This window comes from Rhipicephalus microplus, chromosome 9 (genome assembly GCF_043290135.1).
Source record: "Rhipicephalus microplus isolate Deutch F79 chromosome 9, USDA_Rmic, whole genome shotgun sequence".
NCBI classification, from domain to species: Eukaryota; Metazoa; Arthropoda; class Arachnida; order Ixodida; family Ixodidae; genus Rhipicephalus; species Rhipicephalus microplus.
The window spans coordinates 74,393,803-74,420,866 of NC_134708.1; the positions used below are offsets into that span (position 1 = coordinate 74,393,803).

General features: G+C 48.0%; 1 protein-coding gene across 1 annotated transcript; it reads left to right on the forward strand.

Moving 5' to 3' along the window:
• The first annotated feature begins 8,448 nt into the window (after positions 1-8,448).
• On the forward strand, positions 8,449-26,451 carry Nox (NADPH oxidase). Its single transcript, XM_037415180.2, has 3 exons — positions 8,449-10,490; positions 12,837-13,201; positions 25,624-26,451. Exons 1-3 carry the CDS (start codon positions 8,805-8,807, stop codon positions 26,108-26,110), a joined length of 2,538 nt encoding a protein of 845 aa, XP_037271077.2. The 5' UTR covers positions 8,449-8,804; the 3' UTR covers positions 26,111-26,451.
• The last annotated feature ends 613 nt before the right edge of the window (positions 26,452-27,064 follow it).

Sequence of the window (27,064 nt, forward strand, 5' to 3'; positions counted from 1 at the left end):
ACGACGCATATGTCGTGAAATGGCGCATTCTACGACGACACTAACGCCAAGCCTGATTACATGATGCACGACACCCAGTGTTACGTAATGTCTGTTAATGAATTATTATCACATGTAAAAGCATAAGAAAACCTTACGAGGCTTCAACACGAACATCAAGTAGTGTATGTGAGATAATTGATATTGTTGGCTTAGGTAACAGGACACACACTGTGTTCGGCAATGGCTGGTGGTATAACAAACTGGCCTTAGTAAATATAATCGGTGCCAATTATTGAATCGAGTTTCATACAAGCTACTGACTTTAGGTTTTATTGGTACTTGCGCTCAGAACAAAGAGAGCAGCTGACGTACAAGATTACGAAAATGGGCGGGTACAACTTGTGCTGAAATGCGTGCGTGTTCCAGTGTTCCTCGCTAAGTGAACTTTGCAAGTGAACACTGGAAGCGGATAACATTACCACGTTCTTAAAGCGAAAGCCCTTGATGTCTCGTACTCGAGGATGTTCGTCATCTCCCCCCCCCCCCGGGCCCTCGATCGATGCCAGCTGTGACATCTGCCCCTTACACTGTCTCAGCCATTACGTCACGACACAGCGGCGGATAGCAACAATCGCGTCGCCACTGCTATGGGCTCTCACCCTTACACTCTCTCAGCAATCACCTAACTGGTAAGAATATAAGAAAAGGGGAAAAATGACAACAGCGAAAAAAATAAAAGACAAAAAATAGTCGGTTTTACAGTACAGGCTTTCACCGAACACCATTTGAAATTTGCTAAGTGACCCTAATTTTTTATGATTTGTTTCTGTATACTTCAGAACTATTTCTCTAGTTCTTCATTTAGGTCTACAAGTAACCACTTCTTTACCAGCAGTCCTTTTGGGACTGCTGCATAGCAAGCAGTCCCAAAAGGGCTGCTGGTAAAGAAGCAGTCCACCTCTGCGTAGCAAGCTAATTAAGACCAATCGGAACAGAACTACAAAAGTAGGTATAACTGTGGACCTAAAGTACCAGGTTCGCGATAGGATGAGAACGTTATTCCATGATTTTAGGATGATAAGAAAAGCCGCTTTGCTGGTCGAGAAAACAGCCACAGTTTAGTCATGAACACTAAGCAAGGCGCTTTATGATAGAAAATAAAGTATGGAAATGTTCAATGAAGAAGTAAAGCGTGCACTAACCGATCAAGAGAAGAGAACACACCAGCACCAACACGTTTGCTCTGCCTGGTTGTCGTCTCTTGTTCCTTTATCTACCAATTCTATCCTCTTTGTAGGCATTTTTTTTTACCAATGAGCGGAACTTTTGGTCGTTATAGAAGGCAGCATCGTGAATCAGGTTTCGCGTGTGGATAATTTGAAGTGAGGTATAATGAACGAACGCTTACATGCATACGGTGCGCACGCAAAGGGCTTGGGGGGCGAACGTCCCCCCTGGTCACCTAGATGTGGAGGTTGCGAAGTCAGCCCTACACATTGAGCAATGGGGAAGGGACAATGCAGCTTGAGCAAGGGGGGGGGGGGGGGGGGGCGAAAGCAGCCCTATATATTGCCTTCGTATCCCCCCTTCTGAAGAGCGAACTCTGCGCGCACGCCTATCCTCATCCCCACGACAACACCTAATGCACCACCAAACGCTCATCGATGCATATAAAATAGGGTAAGGTGTGTGAAAAAAATTCTGCAAAGACGCTCTCGTTTCGTCAAATCTGTTCACACGATGTCTAGCGAGAGGTTTTGCGAAATTTATACCCGCAAATCTCCCAAAGACAAATCACCTAAGGGCAACGAGTATCTGAGCGAACTTCAAAGTAACTTTTGTTTCTAGAATACTTGAAAAAAGAAAAAAAGATCTGGGGCAGTTGCACACTAGCGGCGCGAAGACAGAGAAAGCAACGGAGCTTGTTTGTTTGTTTGTTTGTTTGTTTGTTTGTTTGTTTGTTTGTTTGTTTGTTTGTTTGTTTCCCTGGACTCATGGCTCACACCCACTCAGGGAGATATGCCAAGAAAGCGTACTGCACTTTTTCTGTGAGCATTATAACTATGTGTAAAAATGAATTTAGTGGTATTGCCCTCGTTTTTTTCTTCATCCTCACTGTCACATCGCTTTCCTGCCGCGTACCTTCTACTATGCTACCATAGTTAGCTATGCCTCAATCTTTGCTTGATTTTATCCTTTTTCTAGCCCTTACAATGATACGCTAAACGTGGTCACCATAACCCTTTCTTACTCGTTCTGTATCTGTTTTTTTCTTTCTGTATCGATTTCTTTTTTTTCCCTCTTACCTTGTCTGTTTTATGAAGGTGAAGGTATTGGTGTCATTAATTCACATTGAGGAACTACTCAGCAGATATAAAACACAAAAATGAGACTGGGCTTATATCTGAAGAAGAAAATTCTCACGGATTAACCACCACTTCGTAGGCCTTCAAGAATGGCATAGCTTCACGGAGGACATTATTGTATGCAGCTTTTGCATCCAGAAAGAACACTTCATGAGCATGCGATACAGATTTTAAATGCCGAGCTGCTGAAACCCGATGATGCCCCTCGTGGCGCTAACAAAAACTATCATCATCATCAATGGCCTCTACCTCATGTAGCGTCTTGCGTCGCCTAGCAACGTGTAGGAGGACTGAACGTAGGAGATGTGGAGAAATGCAGTGTAAGAGAAGGAAAACGAATTAAAAAAACAAATTTTTTATGGCGGGCAGGATTCGCACCCGTGTACCCACAGGCGGAAGGCGAGTGTGAAGGCACGTGAGACATGAGTGCCATCTGGCAGTTTTCTTGGAAAACAAAGCGCGTGGCTGTGAGACGGGTGTGCGCGCCCGTCTCGGAGGTGATAAGGTGTAGAACGCAAGGTGACGGGTAGGTGGCACCACCATCTCGTTTTAACAAAGCGGTGGAAACACTCGTCTTTTCGTACAAGCGATGCATGGTCAGCGCAACGTGATAAGCGCTACGGTCCTTAAAATTACCTATGTATGCCTTTTCTAGTAAAAGACGCACATGCAGAATATATACGTTTTGTTACGGTGCCCCATACATGCGCAATAATTGCGTTTGAATTAACAATTGCACAAGTATGAACGCTAAATCTTGAGTAACATTGGTGGGCGCTGCGGATGGGGTCAGCCGTTTCAAGTACCAGGTGCCGTTAAGAGTGGACAAACAGACAAATGTACAGACAGACAGACAAACAGACAGACAGACAGACTACAATTTTTGTGTCGAAGGTCCCCAAGAAAGACTGTCGTCCTTAAAAAACCGCAAAAGGAAAATAAAACACAAAAAAGCCTTGTGTAGTAAAGTAACGTAAAGGGGTGGCAAATGAAAGCGAATGCGAGAAGGAGGAAAATAAAGAAGGGACGAAGTAGAGCATAAAATTATTTTGTATAAAATAGTATAGCAAGGGTGAAAAGGGGCAAAGAGAAAGTGCAAGGCTACCATCTTTACTCTTTCCTCAGCTCTTGCGTCACTGGTGCGTAGCTGCTCCGATTCTTGGGCTCTAGGAAAAAGTTAAAGCGACTAACCACGCCAAGGTATTTTAACGAATTACACAGATTGCATATTGTCCGAGCTTAAGTGCTAATAAGGAAACTCTAGACAATTCTAAACACATATTATCCCTAAAAGCACAGCAGATGGTTCCGATTTGTGGGTTTTAACGCCCGAAAACCACCATACGATCATGAGAGACGCTGTAGTGGAGGGCTCCGGAAATTTCGACCACATGGGGTTTTTTAACGTGCACCCAAATCTGAGCACATGGGCCTACAACATTTCCGCTTCCATCGGAAATGCAGCCGCCACAGCCGGGATTCGATCCCACGACCTGCGGGTCAGCAGCCGAGTACCTTAGCCACTAGACCACTGCCGTGGGGCCACAGCAGACGGTGGGAATGTAAGTTTTTTTTGTGTCTGATTTATGTATCACTTTATAGTACACACCTGGCGCCTAACGTATATGAATAATGGCTCTTATGACACAACCATTTTCTCACCAGCCCTTTTTGCGCTCATACCCGCTCCCCCAACACACACCGACTTATGGCCCGGCTGACATTTCGCTGTCTTACTCCTTTGTTTTTTTTTTAATACGTACCTACACTATCGTTCTTTATGAAAGAGAACATGCGATCGCGGTAACTGCTCTCTACAACGGCTGCCTACAGCATCTTGCAGCGCTTGTCCAGCGGCCAAAACTCGTTGTTTTGTTTGCCAATAGATGACGCCAAAAGCCAACGTCTTTTCTTTTGCTGTCAGTTGATAATGGTCATGTAGGCAGCCGTCGCAGAGCGCCGGACACGCGCTCACTTGTTCCCTTTCACAAAAGACGACAGCGTGCACGAGCTCTACAGACGTTACGGATCCCAAACATTTTCGTCGTGAGATATTCCGCGTGGTGAACAGTTGCTGCAACATAACCATGACACACAAGCTGCATATGAGAACCGTCGCAGAGCTTTTTGTCATTTTTTGGCTTTCATGGATATATACCCTAAGGCCCATTCGGGCATTACATAGAGGTGTTTTAGTTACACAATAAATTTGCAAAGCGGAACAATAAACGCTAAATTCAGTTTATCCGGTCCTTTCAATGCACGTCAAGGAACTCTGATGATAAGGTGTCGTACTCATGCCATGCACGACAAAGTTGCGACTTGTACAACAGTACTGCTGGAGCTCATGGCCTCGTCGACGTCGTGAAAATCGGGCACCTGCAACGGCTGTGACGTATTGTTCTTCACAGCACTCGTCAACTCAGTCGTGCGCATGTATAATCATGCGCACATGCCTTTCTGTGTAGAACACCAAATATTTACCTACCGATAACACATGCTACCGCCTTTAGTGCTATCCAGTGTCAGTCATTTTACCGATGTTTTGTTCTTTTTGTTTTCTATTGCTGTGTATTGTACAATAGCTAGACGATATTTTATTCGTGTAGAGAACGCTTCTAGCACTATCGTTCATTTAAGCAACGCTGTCGGAAGATATCAACGTGCCCGCTTTTCCCGCCAATTCATCACATACCATCGCTTCCACAGTATAGTCCACACATTGCATATCGATTGAAAGTTGTCAATTTGAGGGCTAATAAATACCAAATATTTGTTCTCCTTTCCGACCGTCTACTGTTCGCGTGATATCCGCTGAGGTTGCATGGTATATGGCTTGCGCCTTTAAACCAGACTCTGCATGACATTTATGGACAGGATTAGTAGCTACACGACGTATGCTCACTCATTGTGCATGTGAAATCTTGAACTGTGCTATTCAGTCATCACTGTACTCGTACAGGTGCACTTATTTATATCCCCTGGGGAACGTCAAACATACCTATCGATGGTCAGTAACGACACCGCTATAACGTAACGCATGGCTTTGAGTTTACCTCCGAAATCAAACTTCCTCTTTCTGACACTGCGCACGTCTTAAGCGATAATCGGGAGATCTCACCTTGCCCATATGCTCGGCCTCCTTCATTCATGTGGCGAATGCTTGACATACGACGCCCACGACTACAGACAGCTGGATAAATCCCAAGAGCATTCATGAACCGCAGCACAGCATTTACCGGCGTGTTCCTGCATTCAGATACACCAATGTGCCGCTTTGTTGGTCTAGTGGCTAAGGCACTCACTGCTGACCCACAGGTCACGGGGTCAAATTGCGGCTGCATTTCCGATGGAGGCGGAAATGCAGTAGACCCATGTGCTCAGATTCGGGGACACGTTAAATAACCCCTGATACTCGAAATTTCCGGAGCCCTCAACTATGACGTCTCTCGTAATCAAATCGTGGTTTGTGGACGTTACACCCCACATATCAATCAGTCAGATACACCATTACTATATTCATTGGTAAATACCTCTTGAACTGCCCACTAAAGTGGCCAACTGAACTAAATGAACAGATTCGTGCTCAAACATGAAGCGCGGAAACAATGAGATCCGTGAAAAAAACAGGCTATGTGATCTATAAAAAAAACTCGCTCTGTTTCTGTTCTTAAAACTTATCTAGCTGATAAATAGCTGACTAACTGAACTATTGCGTCTGGAGATAAATCGCGACAACAGAGGCAGTACTTCATATTGTAAGTAAATTTGGCACAACTTTGACATTCCCTGGAAACACTCATACATTCTTCCACTCAAGAAAGACAAACGACAAACCAACCTCGTGTGCGCTTCTTGAGTGGACGAGTGTGTGGATGTATGAGTGCTTTAAGGAACTTCCAAGTTGCGCTAAATTTACTTACAGCATGACGAATTACCAGCCAGCCCATCAACAGGTTTTCCTAAGTGATAATCCACTGAAAGACCAAACCACAGTCAAGTGCAGAATGGTGAAATAGTTATGACGTTTCGCAGTGGCGTCACCATACCCGCCACTTTGGGTCACTACTCGACACAGCCCGCCGAACATGAGTTTTTATCACCGCCACCAAATCTCTTCCATAAACCGCTTAGCACCGTTGCACTCAAAACGATACGCTCAGTAGCATCAGGCTTAGTGTAATTTCGAATTTACTCGCTCCCTGGAACGCCACCGGCAGCCAAGCTGATGCGCTTCTGCGGCCGTAAATTTACCAGTTCTCATCATTTTAATTTTTTTTCGCTCTTCGTCACTAGGCTCGGACGACCCCGCATTGCCGTTGCCGCACAAAAAGCCAATTGTGAGCAAAAGATTATGCCTATGCCGTGTCACGTTTTTCGACAGTTATCAAAACAGTTATCGGCGAATAACTGCACGCTACGCGTTCAGACAAAGCAGCACCATACATTTTCCGCGCAATCTCAGTATTCACCAGCGCACGCGATAAGAAATAAAAACGATATTCGATGTGTCCTAAGTGGCAGAACGCTACATTTTTATAAGGATTGATTGATATGTGTGGTTTAACGTCCCAAAACCAGCATGCGGTTACGAGAGACGCAGTAGTGGAGGACTACGAAAATTTCGACCACCTGGGTTTCCACGATTATAAAGAACACCATAATCGAAGACCCCCAGCTATTAGGATCACCTGATTCATTAAGACGCCCTGGGTGTGGTGGCATATCTTGCTTTCAGTTTGATTGATATGTCGGGTTGAACGTCCCAATACCACCATATGATTATGAGAGACGCCGTAGCGGAATGCACCCCCTTTAACGTGCACCCCAATCTGAGAACATGAGTCTACAGCATTTTCGCCTCCATCGAAAATGCAACCGCCACGACTGGGATGTGATCCCGTGACCTGCGTGTCAGCCACTAGATTACCACGGTGGGGCTTGCTTTCAGTTTACATGAACTTGACGCCTTCATAGCCGGGAACCATAATCCCATCTTTGGCATTAGCAGGAAAAAGACGTATCCTAGAAGAAACCATGACACGTGTCAACTATAAGAACTGTATTAAAAAGCTACAAGCAAAAAAAGCACTGCTCTGCTGAGTGTCACACTCTATTAACTGGGATGATAAACTGAAGACGAATACGGGAAGTGGGAAAACGATGAAACAAGGATTAAAAAAATCAATGCACGTTATTGCTAGAATTAAGTTATAATAATAAGCTTGTATTTTGTTATATGAATAAAGTATGTTATTATTTGGAACTTCACTTTCCTCCTTTTATCGCTTTACCTAAGCGCGGCATTTATTCAAGCAGCAATCATCTATATAAATTCACAGCTAGAAAATCATACACGAACAAGAAGAACGTAAAGAAGCATAAACCAGCATCATGCCCCAAGGGCAAATCTTCATTAAAAAAAAGCAAGAACAGAGGCATTTCACCGTGTTGACTACAAACTCCTGAATAAGGTTGAAGTACACTACGTATTGACGAAGCAGGTAGAATTACCTTTTGCTCAAAGGAACGGGTTCCTTGCAATGCGGTCACTTAGGGTGGCGGTGAGCTGAGAGACAGCTCAACGCCACCCAGAGATTGAGAGCTGTATCTCAGCTCTCAATCGTGTAGCGTTGACTTAAAAACGCAGCTTTTAATATACGCGAGCGATAGTTAATGGACGCGTCCAGCTAGCGGTGAATGTTGTTACCTCAGTAAAATCATTACGATTGTGAGTTATTTACTCAATATGCGCTGGGTATCATCGGAGCGACTGCCTTCATCCGTTTAGAACCAAGACCACAGTGAAGCTCGAAACGTTTCAGTGCACACACAGCACACCGGAAACATGTGCTTGTATAAGTAAGCAAAGGCGTTGTCAAAGCGAAAACAATCCCAAACTATTCCTTCCTTTGTATATAATTGGCACGTGCGGACAACAGAGCAGCGCTGGAACTGCTCTTCCCAACTGAGGCTTTCAGTCAACACGTGTCGACAAAAAAAAAAGACAAGAAACAACGGGGCTGGGACTATCTATGAGGGGAGTTGGAAAATTCCTTGATATACGCACTTGCAACGAACGTGGCCGTGAGCTGGGCCACCAATTATGTGTTCCAAAAGGCACCCAGAAATCGGTGGCGCACTGTGACGTACAGTGAAAGGGATCGACCGCTGCGTGTGCAGGCAACCAGTTATAAATCAGCTTCCGCAAAGAACACTGGACTGGCCGTATTTTCGAACTTGAAGGCGGTGTCCGTAGGCTTTCTTAAGCTACAGCAGTGAAGTGCTGAGGATTTTCCACTGTGTCACGGGTGCGTTGCGGTTTGTTCGGCGTCAATAGTTGGATGATGTAGTATCGCAAAGCGTAGTTTACAGTTTGCCCTGACGTTTTCCCCGGCTACCGTGCAAGAGCTGTTTGTCTGTTGCGGCTAAGTCGACTGGTACGAAGGTCACGACATGGATATTATCGCCAGGCTGCCCGAAGCCGAGTCGCCTACTGGTCTCACCTTCGAGAACCTGGACCATTTGGAACGCGTGTTCCGTGAGGCAGTTGGGCCTGGTAAGGAATTGAACCGAGAACAGTTCCGCCAGATCGTACAGTCCCGCAACGCCTTCTTCGCCGAACGCATGTTCCAACTGTTCGACACTGACAAGTCTGGCACCATATCGCTGGACGAGTTCATCTCAGCCGTCAAGCGCTTCGCCAAAAAGTCGCAGGATGACAAGCTGGCGATCCTGTTCCAACTTTACGACGTCGACGGTGATGGTCTGATTCAACCGCAGGAACTGCGGGACGTCATGCGGGCTTGCATGGAAGAGAACGGCCTGCAGTTTACCGAGTATGAACTGGACGAATTGACTAACGTCCTCTTCGAAGACGCCGATCGTGACGAGACGGGCTCCGTGACGCTAGACGAACTCCGGTGTCAGCTTCAGAGCAGGCCGGGTCTGTACGAAAACCTGACGGTCAGTGTCGAGCGCTGGCTTCTTCCGCCGTCGGGTCGCCGCTCCCACAAGCCGACACTCGCGTCGCATTGGCCCAAGAAGCTTACGCGAAACTACCTCAGGAATAACGCGGTGAGCGCAGCATTTTGCTTTTGCTTTTTCGCGCTCCAAGTCGCGGTGTTCCTTAGTCGCATGGAAGCCGAATCGATGAAGCACCGGGACCTCAAAGAGAGTATCGACCGCTACTGGTTTCAAGTACTCACCTGGCAGATGGGAGCAATGGCCGGTTTGAACCACACCAGCGAAGGATTTTTCAGCGTACAAGATGGCTCCGAAGTTGAGTGGATGCCCACTGCTCCTACGATGGGACTTCACAGTGAGTACGAACTTGTCGCCCGCGAATTTGGCCAGCTACTGAACTTCGTCTGCGCGTTCACGGCACTGCCGGTACTGAGACACTGCATCACTTGGCTCCGAAGCCACGGCGCTGGCAGGTTTTTGCCGCTGGACAGCAGCATATACTATCACAAGCTGACGGGATGGTGCATCTTCGTGTACAGCATCCTTCACACCTTAGCTCACCTGTTGAACTTCATTCGCCTCTCCAAGCGCGACTGCCACATGCTGATACTGTACCTGTTCACGACGCACCACGATATCGGCTGGGTGGGTGGCACTGCGTCCATCACTGGTTGGGTTCTTCTGGTGGTCCTCACGGTCATGGTCTTCTGTTCACTGCCCTGCCTGCGCCGAAGCGGCCGTTTCGAAGTGTTCTACTTTACGCACCTCCTCTACACGGTGTTCTGGTTCTTTCTCATCCTGCACGCGCCAAATTTTTGGAAGTGGTTTCTCGTGCCTGGTCTGCTGCTCACAATGGAGATGCTGGCGCGGGCCTGCCGGTTCTTCAGCTCGTACGGCATGACAACGGTGCTCAAGGGCGTCATCTTGCCCTCCAAGGTGATTCACCTAGTGTTGAAGAAGCCTCCCGACTTCGACTACCACCCCGGTGACTACATCTACCTCAACATCCCCTGTCTGGCGCGGTTCGAGTGGCACCCTTTCACAATCAGCAGCGCGCCCGAAAAGGACGACGTCATCTGGCTTCACATTCGCTCCTTCGGTGGCTGGACGAACCACCTTTACCACTACTTCGACAACTTCAGGCGTGAGGCCTCCCAGCTTCCACCTTCCGGAAGAGTGAGTAAACGAATAATTACTTTCTTTTTTCGTCTATTGTTTATTCATTTACTCTATTTAGAGGTGGACAGGCCCTCTGTACAAGTAATAACACATGAGTGACTGTTACAAGGGCGCCTACCCAAAACTTTTGCTGGGATTCATCCCGGCACGCTTTCAGCGATGAAAAAAGAAAACTTGTATAAATTGACATTTTCGTATAGATAGGAAAGCACTGCCAAGACAGATAAGAAAATGCTCTGCTCGTCGAGAGTGCGAACCTAGTTAGGTTGGTTCCAACACTGCACATTCCCGGATGACATTCCAACGTCGTTGCGAAATTGAAAAATACAGCAGTCAGCTAAGTTAAGGCTTTCATTTCAAACTGGACAAACTGGGGTCGCCCCCGCCTCTCAAATAAATAAAAAAAATTAGAGCATAGGCACAACGGCAGCGACAAGAAAAGTAGCCGGTCGTCAAAAATCGCATCTGTACTTATTAAGTAATTGGCAATTAGTTCATGAGTAACTGTAGCTTGTCCTAATAGCTGGTCCCCACGTACAGCCGTTAGCACGCTTAGCGTAAACAAGGGAGCATGCGTGGCATGCTGTTATCAGTGACGGCTACCAACACCAAACGCGAAACTCGGCGCATGCACAGAGTGTTACCAGCGAGAGCATTTAATCATAATGCACTCCACGTCATACACGAGCGCATCTTCTTCGAATGCGCTGACCGATAAAGCACTGAGTGAGCAACATAACCCCGCTGAAAACAAACTGTGCATGTGCCGACCCTCCGTGGGTATAGATAAATAGGCGCTGCTGATAACACCGTGTGGAAAGTCCTGTCGTGTTCACGCCAAGCGTGCTCATGCAGTTGCGTGACACAAGATGTGTGCGTGTGTCAATACGTTGTCGCCGATTCATAGGCCTTGAGAAGCAAGACATTTAGGTGCTTGCGTTTAGCGGAATTCCCACACTTGAGTAGTTTTGCTGGCTTGCTTCTCAGTTCGCAGATTACTCACGGTGGTGGATGCATATGAGCAAATATTACAATGGCTGCCATGATCTCGGCAAACTGAGCCCACGGAATGACACGAAGGTGCACGCATTCCATACGCTCAATATATCCTGATACCAGCACTATGGCACACCTGACCAGCACACCATGAGAACTTGTCTACTTACTGCCTGTAAATTTTCAGCTTTTTCTTCTATCAACTCACGCCTTCAAGAAATAACATTGAGTGCACACCTTTTGCAAGTACTCAATAACGCGAAGAACTGTTCCTGGCACTCCTCCCCGCATTATAGCGTGCTTGTATTGTTTTTACAGCCATTAATAACAATAGCTTTTCTTCCATGCGAAATCAGATGAGTAAATATTTCAGGAACGCAAAAGTACTAGTACTATGCTTAGTCCGTTGGTGATTGAGAGTTATTTCTACGTATATAGCGGCATTTTAAGCGCAAAAAGCGTTGTTTTAAGTAACATCATGAAGAGAAAGGCATGAACGTGTATATTTAACCTATGACAAGGGACGCAGCTTTGGCGAAAACTTCAACATGTCCGCGATGCAACGACGCTTCTTCGTTTCTTGAAAGCACCGGAGTGACTCATTTCGCTAACGTACGACCACACTAGCATATTTGCGCTAAAACACGCACCTAAAAAAGCAAAAAAAAAAGAAAGATGTACCTTCCAGTCTTGCTACTGTGAGACTAGCCACTTTTAGTGTCAAAGCTCTAATTGCCTCGACAAGCAGAAAAAGTTGCCATCACCATGAGGGACCCAGAAAATCAGTGATGGGATGACGGCCCCTTGTGACGTCATCAATCGACTGATGAAAAATAGGGTGGTTTTTCCTTCGAGCCCACTTAGGCACATGCATAAGAAACCGTGAAACTTCGTTTAACTTTAACTGTTCTGTTGCTGCATTCCGATTCTGGTTGTACTTACGTCTTATCCGTTTTTTTTTCGGGCGAAGCTCTCTAAGCCGCGTGTCTGTGCATGCATGTCTCTCTTGGTAAGTTACCACATAGTTCTTTGACTCGCAGACAGATAGACGAACGGAGGATTCACGGATTCACGATTTACCCGATTAAACCCTCTGAATCTTCGCTCCACTCATCGTCATTTACTCCATGGATATGCTGCAATTTTTTTCTATCGTTATATTTGCCTTCTTAATAAAATGATGGTGGCGCAAATGAAACCAGCAAGGACAAAAGAAAGACAGGATAGGCGCTCTATCCTGTCTTCTTCTTCTTTCCTTGCTAGTAAAATTTGCACAGCCATCATTTTATTAAGATATGCGCTAACTTGCCCAACGTCACACTCTGCTAAATCATCTGCGTTCCATAGGTGAGCGCCACTGATTTGCGGTTGCGATCGCTCGACGGACTCGAGGGCGCCTACCTGGACAAGAACAGACTGAGGGACTCCGAGAGCGTGGTGCTCATGCCTCGGGGCACGCAGCCGAGGGACAGCTGCGCCTTTCTGGAGACGGGCCACGAGCTGGAGGCCATCGTCGAAAGGGGCCTCGAGACCGGAGCTCGCTACGCGGACTACACGAGCCTCATCATCGCCAAGAACCCCCTGACGGTGCGCATCGATGGCCCTTACGGGTCGCCCTCGAGCCACATCTTTCGAGCTCAGCACGCCGTCCTAGTCGCCACTGGCATCGGGGTGACACCGTTTGCGAGCATCCTTCAGAGCATCATGTACAGGTAAGCGTGCACTGCTTTCGTCTTGTAACACCCTGTGACGCTTTCGAGATGCCAGACTTGTAGCGACGGTTGTATATACCAATAGCGATCTCTTGACAGTTAGATGCGTAAGTTGGAGCGTGTGGGGTCCCCACTCTCTCCATCTATCTTCGCAAGTACCTTTTCACTAGCATACCAGTTTCACTTACAACAGTTTCCTGCCTTTTCTTCCTTAAAGTGCAAAGCGAGTCATACACCATAGAACGAGGCATAGGACGGGCGCTACCAACCCTCTCGTGTCTCGATAGATTGCGCCTTAATGTTGCCGCAAGCAACACATCGTTTCGCCGAATATCAAGTTTATTGTAGAACTATTTGTTTCGTTTGCGTTTACTTGTGAGCTTATTTACACCGCTAAAAATGCCAGTTCACATCGATGGTACAGCTGTCATATGCGATGCCCGGCTGCTGACCCAAAATGTCATGGGTTCGATTGCTGCCATGTGGTTAGCGTTTCGATGGAGGCCACGTCAGGGGCGTGCGTGCTGTGTTATCTCAGAGCACGTTATCAATATGTGGGGTTTACCGTCACAAAAACACCACGTGATTATGAGAGACGCCGTATCGGAGGGCTCCGGAAAGTTCGACCACCTGGGTTTTTTTACCGCCCACGGAAATCTGAGCACATGGTCCTACAGCATTTTCGCCTCCGTCGAAAATGCAGCCACCGTAGCCGGCATACAGTCCCGCGACCTGCACGCCAGCAGCCGAGTGCCTTAGCCACTAGATCACCGCGGCTGGGCGAGTGCCCGTTAAGGACCACTTGAGTAAAAATTTCGGCAGCCCTACACTATATACGGCATCACTTGTAGTGTATTTGTTTTAATGTGAAGCTTTCTTAACGAACGTCGGTGACTTAGACCGTATCTATATATCCATCTAGCTGCTTACGTTTGCGTGCTCTCATGGTCAACGGGAGCCCAACTTTTACCTTCGCGCTCTCAGTTCACTGAACCATCACCCCTTTAACTTGACGTGAACTAAAATTTACATGGGAGGGTAATATCGTTTGACGAATATGACGCGCTCGTCAAGACTTGAATAATGTCATGGTCCCGTCGCGTACGTCGTCAAACACTTCCCGCCAGACAGTGGCACATACCAACGGGCGGGTATGTGCCACAAGTGATCGACACTTAGTATTTATTATTATTATAATATTATTATTATTAATATTATTATTTGATTTGCATACACAAGGACACAGAGAAAAGAGGGAGAGAGCAAGCTGGTAACTGCCCCCTGGATGGCCACAACGCCTGCTCACTCTTTCGGGAGGAGGGCAGAAACAGAGGAAACAAAGATTAGAGGGGAGAAAAGCAAAAAAGATCAGGAAGGAAAAAAATGACTAAGGCTTTGACGAGTATCAGTAAAAAAAAAAAGACAGTCCATAAACGGGTGGCCATGTTCGTTTGGTTCATAAATGTCAGGAGAGTTCGGTGGGCCTGGTCATGTCCGGAAGCACAACCACTCGGAAAGAAGTAGTTGTCTAGGGATGCGCACTTAAATCCTAGGAATTTATATTTCTGAATCAGCATAGACCACTGCGTAGCAAATGTGGGACAGTGCACTACGAGATGCTCAAGTGTTTCGCAGGGGCCACAAGCTGCGCACAACACTGTTCACACACCATTGAAGGTGCAATCGTCCACGCGCCAGCACAGAGCCCACTCTTAGTTTGTACAACAGCACTCGGGAACGACGAGGCAAGCCACGGCCACGAACACGGGGAGGGAACGATCCATTCGCCATACGCTGGTCCACCCAGGAACGACCAGAACACGTATGAGCAATTTTAACGCGTGAGCAACATTAACGCGTACCCAACGTTGGTAGCGTCGACCGAACGAAGGCGTAGAATAAATGTCAGAGTAAAGAAAAACTTGACATAGGTCGCGTTGGCCCCCCAAACCAATTTATTGATATGTGGGGTTTAACGTCCCAAAACCAAAATATGATTGAGAGACGCCGTAGTGGAGGGCTCCGGAAATTTCTATCACCTGGGGTTCTTTAACGTGCACCTAATCTGAGTACACGGGCCTACAACATTTCCGCCTCCATCAGAAATGGAGCTGCCGCAGCCAGGATTCGAACCCGCGGCCTGCGGGTCAGCAGCCGAGTACCTTAGCCACTAGACCACCGTAATGGGGCACCCCCAACGAATGCAAATAATAAATTTAAGGGTCCCAGCAGAAATAGAACCCATGCATTATGCGTGGAAGTCGAGCATTCTACAACAGAGCTACGCCAGGTCTCGGAACTACTGTTCAAATAGACGCTAATATGCGTGAAATGTCAATAGTGGTTGCAGTGCTGCCTACCCAATTTTATAAACATCACAATGTACTCCTTCGATACAGCCATCACGTAGGGTTAACGTCAATTGTGGGTAAGTGCCATGCGCTGAAGTTTATGTAGCAGTGTCCAGGGCCAGCATCCTCGCGAGTATCAGCGCTTCATATCAGCTTCCGGTGTTGCTAATACGCATGTTCCAGTTGATCGTTGCGCAAGTGCAAACGACTGGTTGTATAAACATCTGCACCTCTTCAATTTATGTCTGTATATGCAATATTTGTACATATATTTAGCGTCATTTCATGACGTGTCACTCATTGAAAAAATTGCAACACGCTATCTTTCCCTTCGCAAGATTCGCATAACGTTGATTCCCTGGTACATGGGATCTGCCGAGTTTTTCCGCACACAAAACCCCAGATATTCTAGTAAAAAAAAAAAACCTTTGCACTGAAGACGTAGCACAGCCACAGCACGAGCTTCAGGCATGAGCCTTTTACTGTTAACCAACACAGACCCTTCGTCCCGTCCTTTCGTTCACCGGTGTGCCTTAATGGCATCGGTGGGCAAGAAAAGCTTTAGAAAATAGCCCGTTTATTTTACACACTTTTCTTTCTTTATTTGGCAAAGCATATTCAAATAAATATTCTTTGGAGCTACATAAAAAAAGGACCCCTTCGAACTCAACACACGTTCCTTTTATCTGAAAAACTAAAGAGACTTTCCTTGCCCTCGAAAAAAACTTTTGAACATGCTTTCAGTGTCCAAGTTTGCAGCTAGTAAATAAGGTGACCGGAAGATTTTGGGGTACCACACTTGCAATATTGAAACCGTCTAACGTACTGCTGTAAAGTATTTTGGGAACCTAATGGAAATTACAAAGAATATAAAGTGTAGCATTTCAGTGTACAGCATCAAAATCAACGAAACTATGGTGCACCCCACAAGGGGAAACTTGTGCGGATACAGAAATGTTTTGAAGATTTTGAAGACTACGATACTACGAAATCATGGTGTTGCGTCGTCGCATCTTCAGTAGGCGCCAATGAAGATGCGGTACTCGAGCGAAATATAGTGCACGCATCAAGTGGCAATGAGCACAATTTTCACTTCGTGTTTTCCTTATTTCTGGGAGTTGTTTTTAAGGCGTTCACACCCACTGTGTAGGGTGTTCATTATTCTGGGCGTTTCTAACCACGCTCGAGCGTAATGTCGACACAATCGCATATGATTGTCAAGGTGTCATAAATTTAGATATGATTACAGATCCCTCCTTGAAATTACCACAGTACGTTGCGCGTATCGCTCACCTTTCTAACGGTAGACATTTAGTACGGCTATTGTGTGCACAGTTGGATGGCACGTGTGCCACAGTTTTGCAAAAAGGTCTTTTTATTTTGTTAGGTTGTCAGGGAGAAGAGTGTGTGATAGCGGTATGCTTTTCATAATGCACTCTTGGTGTCGCGAAAGCTGCGTCTGTGTTTCAAACAAATGGTCAACAATCAAGCGTGCCATGCACTCTGCTACGGCAGGTATATATTTGCTATATGCAATCGTTCCCATATTAGCCAATAAGAGGTGTGTTCAGAACAAGGTATATGTACGATGCATTCCCTCTAGGCGGGGACCCTTCTCGGCTTGCATGGAAGCTGCCGTCGAACAGATAAAGCAACAACGGCGCACGCCCGTTGGCAAGGTGATGGCAGCAGGCATCTCTCGGCGGAACGCTGCAAGTTACACAGAAAATGCTTTCTGCGCTGCTGCATGGTCGGCAGCGACGCCGGCGTTCACCTTATGTGGAGCTTTTTGATGTCGAAGAATGCGCTATTCGTTTTCAACTTGAGTTTCTGGCACGCCAGGGCGCTTATGGAGACGCTGGGAGCAGTAGGACGCACTGTACATCGTCTCCCGAGCCTTTCGGCATTTTCGCTGCGACGCGTGCTTACTGACCAATAATTTATGTATGAGTGGGTGCATGAGGTTATTGGGAACGCGCGGATATCACTCTCTGCACTGGATTTATCAAGATTCTCCCAGGAGCATCTGCTGACCCGACCAACGCCGCTCGCCGCCCTGAGCCTAGCTGGCTCAGCGCGCGTCCGGCTCCTTGCCTAAGCCTGGTGCAGCGTCTCACGCTACTCACATCGTCGTGCCCAGCCGCCCACCGGAATGGAGTGCGTCGTAGAAGGTCATACCATCTCTGAAGAGGAGTGGTCCGACGATTCCTGGCAATCGCCCGGCTATCGTGCCCAGGAACGACGCCGACGGGAACTTCAAAACCAAGGCAAGCCCGTTCTTCAACCGTGTACGTCGGAGAATGCCCGCGCCGCTGTGCCGGAACGCCAACCCCAGGTCAAGTCACGTCCGCCTCGGTTACGTCGGCGGGCACCACTCCCCCGATTGCCGCAAGACTCCATTCATATAGTAGGACGTCCAAGAACGCCCATCGACTTGACGAAAGTGCCGCCGTGGCAATTGCACGACGCCCTGCTCAAGGCAGCTTCACTGCCAGATCAGCCACCAGCAAGTCGGGATCGCCTTCGGACGCACCCCACCAATAATACCTTTACCTTGAGCGTGATCGACTCGCAACGCGCCCAAGCCTACCTTCGAGTGAAGTCGATTACCATCGGCGCTGCTACTATCGAGCTCCATGTCTACGCCCCCCCTCCAGACGACGCCATACGAGGCATCATGTTCCATGCATACGATGACTTCTCAGACGAAGAGATTTTGGCAGACCTACAAGCCAGCAACCCCACCATTCCTATCGTGAGTGGAAGACGCTTGGGCCAAACTAGGCACGTCGTGGTTGCACTAATGACGCCAAACCTTCCAAAGTGGATATTCTACCACGGAACCGACATCAGGCTGTACCCGTTCTACAACAGGGTGGAATCGTGTTTTAACTGCCGCAAGGTTGGTCACCGCACGGATGTTTGCCCGATGCCACGTAAGCAGCGGTGCCGCCGTTGCGGAGAGGAACACCCCACACCAGGACAGGGCGAAACACCCGCATGCACGCCACGCTGCATCGTCTGCAATGGTGCACACAACACCGGCAGCTCAAACTGCAAGTATCGCTTTATCAAGAAGGCGCCACCCACCCCGCAATCGAAGCAAGAAGCGCAAGAACCTTCGTCGAACATCCATCGCAACCCATCTCACAGTGGCTCCTCCAGCAGACGCTCCCCATCATCTCGAGACCATTCTGCATCTCTCCCACCACTCGGGAACAGCAGCAACCAGCAGCAGCGCCGAGAGAGCAGGTCCCCATCCCACACCCGGCGCTCAGGGTCTCGTTCAGCTAAACGACGTGGCAGCAGGTGTCGATCCCACAGCAGGCGCCCGAGGTCACGCTCAGCCCAACGACGAGACAGCAGGCCCTCATCTCACTCAAGGTCCAAATCAGCCAGGCGCAGCCCATCGGTGTCTCGTTCATCCAGTCGAGGTCCCGGAGAAGCGTCCAAGTCGGTGGCCTGGCAGCGGGGCGCCCCGGCATCACTACTATTTTCCGATTCACAGGTGAGGGAGTTGGCAAAGGAGAATTCTGCCCTTAAGGCTCAAATCTCGGCCCAGCAGTCCCAGATAGCTAAATTGACTAGCTACATCCAGTCTCTAGAAGCCAAAATAGATAGAGCACTCAGTATCGACAAACAAACTACACCCACATCATCCGAAACACAAGACGCACCCATAGTGGGCAGCGCACAAAAGGAAACACACAAGAGAAGGAATCAGGACAAGCGCTTGTCCTGATTCCTTCTCTTGTGTGTTTCCTTTTGTGCGCTGCCCACTATGGATAAGTTCCAACTCGCCCGCCTTTCGGTGCTACAACAAGACGCACATCCGAACCCCCTGGCACCAAACCCGGCGTTATCGCCAGTTCCTCAACTTCAGAACGCTAATAAACGCAAGGCAGCTACACCCACAGCTTCACTCCACGCAGACGCCGACATCACTACAAAAGTAACGACGGCAGTCACGGCAGCCATCTCAACGCTGAAATCCGATCTGAACGCTGAAATAGAAACGCGCTTTAATGCGATCCACCAAACCATCCGGGAAACAACCACCTCATTCGCCGTGTTAAAGAGCTCGACCGAAGCTGCACTGGCCGACTTCAGTGTGCAGTTGGCCATCCACCGCACACCATCCAATAGCCGGCAAACACCGGCCCCTACGCCAATAACATAGTCATGGCGGCTCTCCACACGCTCACCGTCTGGCAGTGGAACTGCAGGAGCTTCCGCAATAAGAAGGGCCATCTGCAGCAACATATCCAGCATATTCAAAACCATGCACCAAATGGGGAATGTTCGCCGGACATCATAGTTTTACAAGAAACGAACACTGCCGCTCAACTGCCCGGATACGCATCATATAATCAGAAAATAGACATATCCGCGAGCGCACAATGCCACACTGCCATCTTAGTACACAAGAATGTCACAGCCATTCAACATGAAATTGAGGGTACGAGTATTCATCACACACTGGTGGAAATTATACCAAAAAGACGAGGAGACAAGCCACTCTTCATTTTAAATATATACAGCCCTCCAAGAGATACAGCTGCGGATCTACCTTACATCTTTCGGAAAGCAACAAATCTGGCGAAGGATGCAAAGCTGCTCGTACTAGGCGATTTTAACGCAAAACATCCCGAATGGGGATACCCGAAATCCAACCCCAAGGGTCGCCGATTATGGAGCATCATACACGACCTAGGTTTCAGTATCCTCAATGATCCGGAGCAATCGACGCGAATCGGGAACAGCGTATGTCGAGATACTACCCCAGACCTCTCCCTTTGCAAAAACACGGAGGGTGCCCGTTGGCAAAACACAGGTCACACCGTAGGAAGTGACCATTTCATTCTAGCGGTAACCATTGAGTTAACCACAAGCAATGTAAAAAAACGAGCCACAGCTCGCATTACAGACTGGGATAAATTCCGCCAACTGCGCAAAGAAACGGCACCCGATTCGGTATTGGACTTGAACGAATGGATACTTTCTTTGAGTCGAGATGTGGACGCTACAACATACCAAGCAGACGTAACTCCGGAACAGCCATCAACAGATTCACGCCTTCTACATATGTGGGAGGCGCATGAAAGCCTCATGCGTAGGTGGCGGCGCCAACGTCACAACACAAGGCTCCGCCGCCGCATCTCGAGGCTCGAACGTGAATTAGAAGCCCACACCGCTGTGCTAACACGCCAACAGTGGGGCCAACTTTGCGGCAGCCTCAATGGCCAGATGGGCTGCAAGAAAACGTGGCATCTTCTGCGACACCTGCTGGACCCTGGTAGCTCCAAGTCGGCCGCACGCAAACAGCTCGCGCGAATTGTCCATCAATACCCGGGCACCAACGAAGAGCTGCTGGAGGAGCTCATCACCCGCTACATCAACACATCTCAGAAACAGAACAGCACAGAGCAGTTGCCTGAATACACTGGAACAGCCAACGAACAGTTGGACGCCGACATTTCGGAAAGTGAGGTTTGCATAGCGCTACATAAACTGCGTACAACATCGGCACCCGGTCCTGACGGGGTGACAAATAAGACGCTGCGCAACCTCGATCCAAAGTCGGTAGGGGCCATTACTGAATATATGAATGAGTGCTGGAGGTCCGGCCATTTGCCATCAGAATGGAAACACGCAAGGGTCGCGTTTATACCGAAACCGGGCAAGAAACTCGACCTGGAGAATCTTCGTCCAATCTCGTTGACCTCCTGCCTGGGCAAACTAATGGAGCATGTTGTCCTCTGTCGCTTGCAAAATTTCGCGGAAGAGCACCGCCTACTTCCCCCCACAATGCTGGGCTTCAGGGCCCATCTATCCACTCAGGATGCGCTCATCCAGTTGCATCACGATCTCCTACGACCTGAGAGTGGCACTAGTACCAAGGCTTTGCTCGGTCTGGACCTTCACAAAGCATTTGACAACGTGAAGCATAGTGCCATTTTAGGCAGTCTGTCCGAACTACGATCCGGGGTACGCATATTTAACTACGTCCGTGCTTTCTTATCTAATCGAACGGTTGAACTCTCAGTGGGTGACCTTCGTTCTAAGCTCATCACACTCGGTGATCGCGGCACCCCGCAGGGAGCTGTTTTGTCCCCTTTCCTTTTCAACCTCGCTATGAGGTCACTACCTCCCAAACTTGACACGATACCCGGCCTGCGATACACCCTCTACGCAGATGACATCACGCTCTGGACGACGGTGGGATCCGATGGTCAAATCGAGGAGACTCTTCAAAGAGCAACCGACGTAGTCGTTCAGCACGTGTCAGAAGCGGGTTTGGAGTGTTCCCAGAGCAAATTGGAGCTACTATTACTGCGACCTCCAGATCGCCGCAAAATTAAGACTCCACTTCCTAGTATTAACGTGTATGTCAATGACACGCCAATTAAGCAGGTGGCCCACATGAGAGTACTCGGACTCATTGTGCAAACAAACCACCACAACAACATTACGCTAGACCGTCTCACCGTAACCGTGAACCAGACGGCCCATCTTATATCTCGAGTGAGCGCTCGCAATCGAGGCATGAAGGAGAAAGAACTGCTACAGATAATTCAAGCCTTCGTTTTGTCGCGCTTCACGTACGCCCTCCCTTATTTGCACCTCCTTCAATCTGAGCTAGCCCAACTAAATCGGCTCTTACGCAAAGCGTATAAGGTGGCATTGGGTCTCCCCCGAAACACATCGACAGAGCACCTCCTCAGTCTTGGGCTGCATAACACCTTAGAAGAACTTCTTGAAGCGCATCTTACGGCGCAAATTCACCGATTACAGGGAAGCAGGACGGGGCGTTGGATCCTTGCTAACATTGACCATGTGGTATCTCCTACGGGTAACGATCCGGCTGTCATCCCCCCCAACATCAGAAAGAAATTCCTCATAAAACCACTGCCAAAGAACATGTTGGCCAGCCATCACGACGGTAGAAGGAAAGCGAGGGCCAAATTCTTGCAAAAAACGTACGCGTCCAACCCAACCGTTGCGTACGTTGACGCCGCCCAATACCGAGAGTTTACTAAAGCATATGCAATAAGCGTAATCACTCTCCCCGGCAACAACGCCAATTCACCTCAAATCAAAGCGGCTGCTTCTGTCCGTGTGCTTAATACGACAGAAGCTGAGGAAGCGGCGATAGCGCTAGCAGCAGCATCCGGATTCACCACTATACTCAGTGACTCAAAGGCTGCTATATCCAACTTCGCACGTGGCATTGTGGCCCCCACAACTCTGCGTTTACTATTGCCCAGTCTCCTTACAGATGCTGAGGAAGACGCACTATCCTCCATTGCGCTGGTATGGGTGCCGGCTCACGCGGGGAACCCAGGGAACGAGGCGGCCCACCTATATGCTCGAGGATTCGTCAGCCGAGCGGTGGTACCCGCCTCTGATTTGGAAAACCCTGGTGAAGCCTTGACATCCTACCATGACATCACACAATATTACCGTCTTTCGAGGCAGACAAAACCACCCCCGCACCATAAGCTAACTAAGCGCCAGGAGGTTATCTGGCGCCGCTTGCAAACACATTCATTTCCGTGCCCATACATTTATGCACGTATATACCCCGACTCGATTGATCCGCATTGCTCGCATTGTGGCTCAATAGCCACACTTAATCACATTCTCTGGGCCTGCAGGGAAGATCCCCCCTCTCTCGATCTCCTAGCCGCTCCCTCGCCAGAGGGGTGGGAGGCAGTTCTGACCTCCACCAGCCTGGCCGTTCAGCTCCAGGCCGTACAAAGGGCAGAGGAGGTGGCCATCAGGTTCAGCCTGGCGGGTCACCTACCTCCTTAAGTCTGACGACAATAAAGTTGTGTTCTCTCTCTCTCTGGCACGCCACAGCCGTGTACGCTGAACAGGAAATCGATTTACCGCGCATGGGTTCCAGCTGCTACGGTAATGCGTTTGTGTCTCGAAGTTGCGCCAACCCACGTGTATGCAACCGCTGCCCTTAGCGTAGTGGACCAACGGGCGCTCGGCGCTGTTACATTATCGAGTGGCCGCACATGTTGGTCACCACTGTTTAAAGTACGAATGACCTATGGCATAGAGCACTACGTGGTACATCGCGGAGCCGGTGGGACATCTGTGGGAGAATGGCGAGTTTGGCCAAAACAAATGTTCGACGATTTAGAGAGCAAGGTACTCTATGGGAGAACAATAGTACTTGAAGAACAATATTTGAAGAATAATAGTACATTTGAATTTTGAAGTATTTGAAGAACAATATTTGAAGAACAATAGTATTTGAAAAACAATACAATAGCATATGAAGGTTAACTGAACCATCGTGCACATGTTTAGAAAAAAGTGAGAGCGCATGGTACCCTACTATGAGAGATCACAACATCGTCCCAGTTGCAAGGCTGTGTTTAAAACGTGTTTTAGCGATGTCGAGTACTTCGTACTCAGCTATGAGAGAGTAGTAAGCCATACCTTTTGTATGTTTATAAAAAGTGTTATACGATTTAGGGTAAACAGTACTCTACTATGGGAGAGTAGGAAGCGAGCCCATAGCCAGAAATTTTTTTCAGGTGGGGGGGGGGGGAGCATTACTTTCATTTTGGGAGGGGCACCCCCTTGAAAAGATCACTTTTTGCTCTTATGCCATGGTGAAAAAATCGCAGCATATCCACGGAGTGAATGATGATGAGTAGAGTGAAGCTTCGAAGGGTTTTATTGGCAAACCGTGAATCATCCGCTGACCGCCTCGGTCTGACTGCCTGTCCCTCCGTCCACCTTGTGAACACTCTAAATACCGCCATCTCGCATCTTTTCATCATATACAAGTACTGCCATTCAGTGAACATTCCAAGGACTAAAACGAGAGGTGGCTACTACATACAGGAAACGCACGACCCACGCCCAAAGAAGCTTCGACCCTAAAAATTTCAAGGGGGGAGGGGGGGCACGTGCCTGGTGTACCACCCCCTGGCTACGCCCTTGGTACAAAACCATCCCAGTTTCATCTAGTGTTTAGAAGTGCTTAACAAATTAAAGTACTTGGTACTCTTCTATGGCAGAGCATAAATCCGTTCCGTGGGCCTCACACCCGACTACGGCGCACAACGATGCGCAAGCAAGCACCACAGTTTGTGCGGATTGATAATCTGCTGTGGCGCTGGGACCATGATGCTTTTCCTCAGCTTGCTATGCAGTACTGGTTATACGTACGATGTTTACGAGCGTGTCAGTAAATTTGATAGTCTGAAGCAAACATAGCTGAGTTAACTAAACACTTAACTACTGAACGTATTGTCTTTGTTGTAGTAATGACCTTTTCTCACGGAATCATTGGGAAGCAATTTTCCACGTGAATGTGTGTGTACATCCTTCTTGGCGACATAGGTGTTTGGTATTGGAATAGGAGAAAGCATTGTACAGTCAGTTACGCCATATTCACGAACTTAATGATGATTGAGGAGTTGGTTTCTAGAAGATCAGGAAACCCGTCAATTTTTCATACAAGTTCTTTACCATCATATTCAGGTGTGACACACGTTGGTATTATAACATTAACATATTAATAATGATAATAATAATAATAATATTAATAATAAAATAAACTTTTACTATAATACGCATTGTAGCTGTGGCCAAACGATGAATCGAGGAACTCGCGCTGGCAGCGCGCGTAGGTGATACTGGCATCGGCTTGCGACCGCTTTCGGTGCTTGACCACCGCTTTCCGCGTACACTCCGCTTTGTGGATGAGGGGAGTCAGCTTCACTGTTTTGCAGTGTTCGTGATTTAGAGCAGGCTGGAAATTTTCTCTTTCGGTTATATTTCTTAATATTTGTATAATGTTTATTTCCTATTCTATTTCGTTCAATCTTTCCTCAGCGCAGGTTATAACCAGCCGGTCTGAGAAATGACTAATATCCCGTCTTACCACCTGTTTCTTTCTTCCTTTTACATTAATGAAGTTTTTATTCCTCAAAAATCGCGTGATTTAGTGCGTGCTCACCACTCCCTCCCGCAGTCTCCTTATCAGTGACCTTCGGTCTTCTCTTTCTATGAAGAAATAATATATCTATGCCGTTGAACCAGGTACTACCAGGCGCGCTCCACGTGTCCCCAGTGCAACCACTGTTGGGTCGAGAAGCTGCCCAGCAGCGTAATGAAGCTGCGCAAGGTGGACTTCATCTGGATCAACCGGAGCCAGCAGTCCTTGGAGTGGTTCGTGCGACTTCTGAGTGACCTGGAGGCCGAGCAGGCTCTCCTGGGTGACGTGCTGGAACGGTTCCTGGACGTGCACATATACATAACCTCTGCACTCAGCCGTACCGACATGAAGGCCGTGGGGCTCCAGCTGGCGCTGGACCTCCTCCACGAGAAGGACAAGCGATGCCTCATAACGGGCCTCAAGAGCCGCACCCAGCCCGGCCGGCCCGATTGGGAGAAGGTGTTTGAGGGCATCAAGGAACAGAAGAAAGGAAAAGTGACCGTGTTCTATTGCGGACCGCCGGCGCTCAGTCAGATACTGCACGACCACTGCAACAGGCATCACTTTGCATTCAGGAAGGAAGTGTTTTAGGCGAGCTCGAATGGTGCCGTCCTGAATATACTCTAGGTTTCTCAGTGTCTGGCCTATGTATTTGCAGCAAAAGCATAGCTACCAATCGAGAGATGGTGATGTAAATAGTACTTTTATGCTGCGTATGTTTTAAGCAACCAGATGTACATGTTTATTGCCATCTGGTTGTAACATTTTAGTAGACACTTTCCGTTGATTTTGTTAACAGTTCACACTTAGTGTTGCCACTTATCACTGTTATTATTTTCGTTATTAGCAAATGTGGTGAGTGTCACGGGATGAAATAAAAACACTGAAAGTGTGATTTTAAAGAAATAAATAAAACGTGTTCTTAAATAGGCCTTCTTTGATATTGCTTCTGCGTATGTGCGAAGGACATTGGTGTGGGCGAAGTAGTGACCTGCGTTGTCCAAATACATCAAGAGTGCCGCCCAGTTGCACTGACAGAAACCGCATTCTTCGAAGCTTTCCTTGTGCTTGAAATACCTGTATCATGCCGATAAGGGTGGTGACATGGCACTGAGCAGCTGACGCAATGTGCAGTTGGCAGTCACGCGGAAATAACAGCGGAGCGATGCAAAGCACGGTCGTTGGCGTTTAAGCGGACGTGTTTCGCTGACACACGAGGTATAAAGAAATATGCAGGCTCAAGAAACATGCAGTCTGAAATTTATGCGAACCGCAATGGGCTTAAATATTGCGATGTGTGTTATCACTCCCTACGTTCAGGATGCTGTGTTATCAGACTACAGTAAAATTGCAAGAGCCATTTCTAAAGACGGTAGTCTTTCTTGGGGACCTTCGACGCAAAAATTTTTGTCTGTGTGCCTGTACGTTTGTCTGTTTGTCTGCCCATAATAATACCCTAAACGGCGCTAAACGATACTCCAAACGGCCGACTGCATCCCCAGCACCCACGAATAGTGTTCAAGATTTAGCGTTCATGCTTGTGTG

Coding starts and splice junctions, on each gene's coding strand:
- Nox (XM_037415180.2), top strand. CDS start 8,805: ATGGATATTATCGCCAGGCTGCCCGAAGCCGAGTCGCCTACTGGTCTC. Junction 10,491..12,836: donor AGCTTCCACCTTCCGGAAGA/GTGAGTAAACGA, acceptor TGCGTTCCATAG/GTGAGCGCCACTGATTTGCG. Junction 13,202..25,623: donor CTTCAGAGCATCATGTACAG/GTAAGCGTGCAC, acceptor CCGTTGAACCAG/GTACTACCAGGCGCGCTCCA.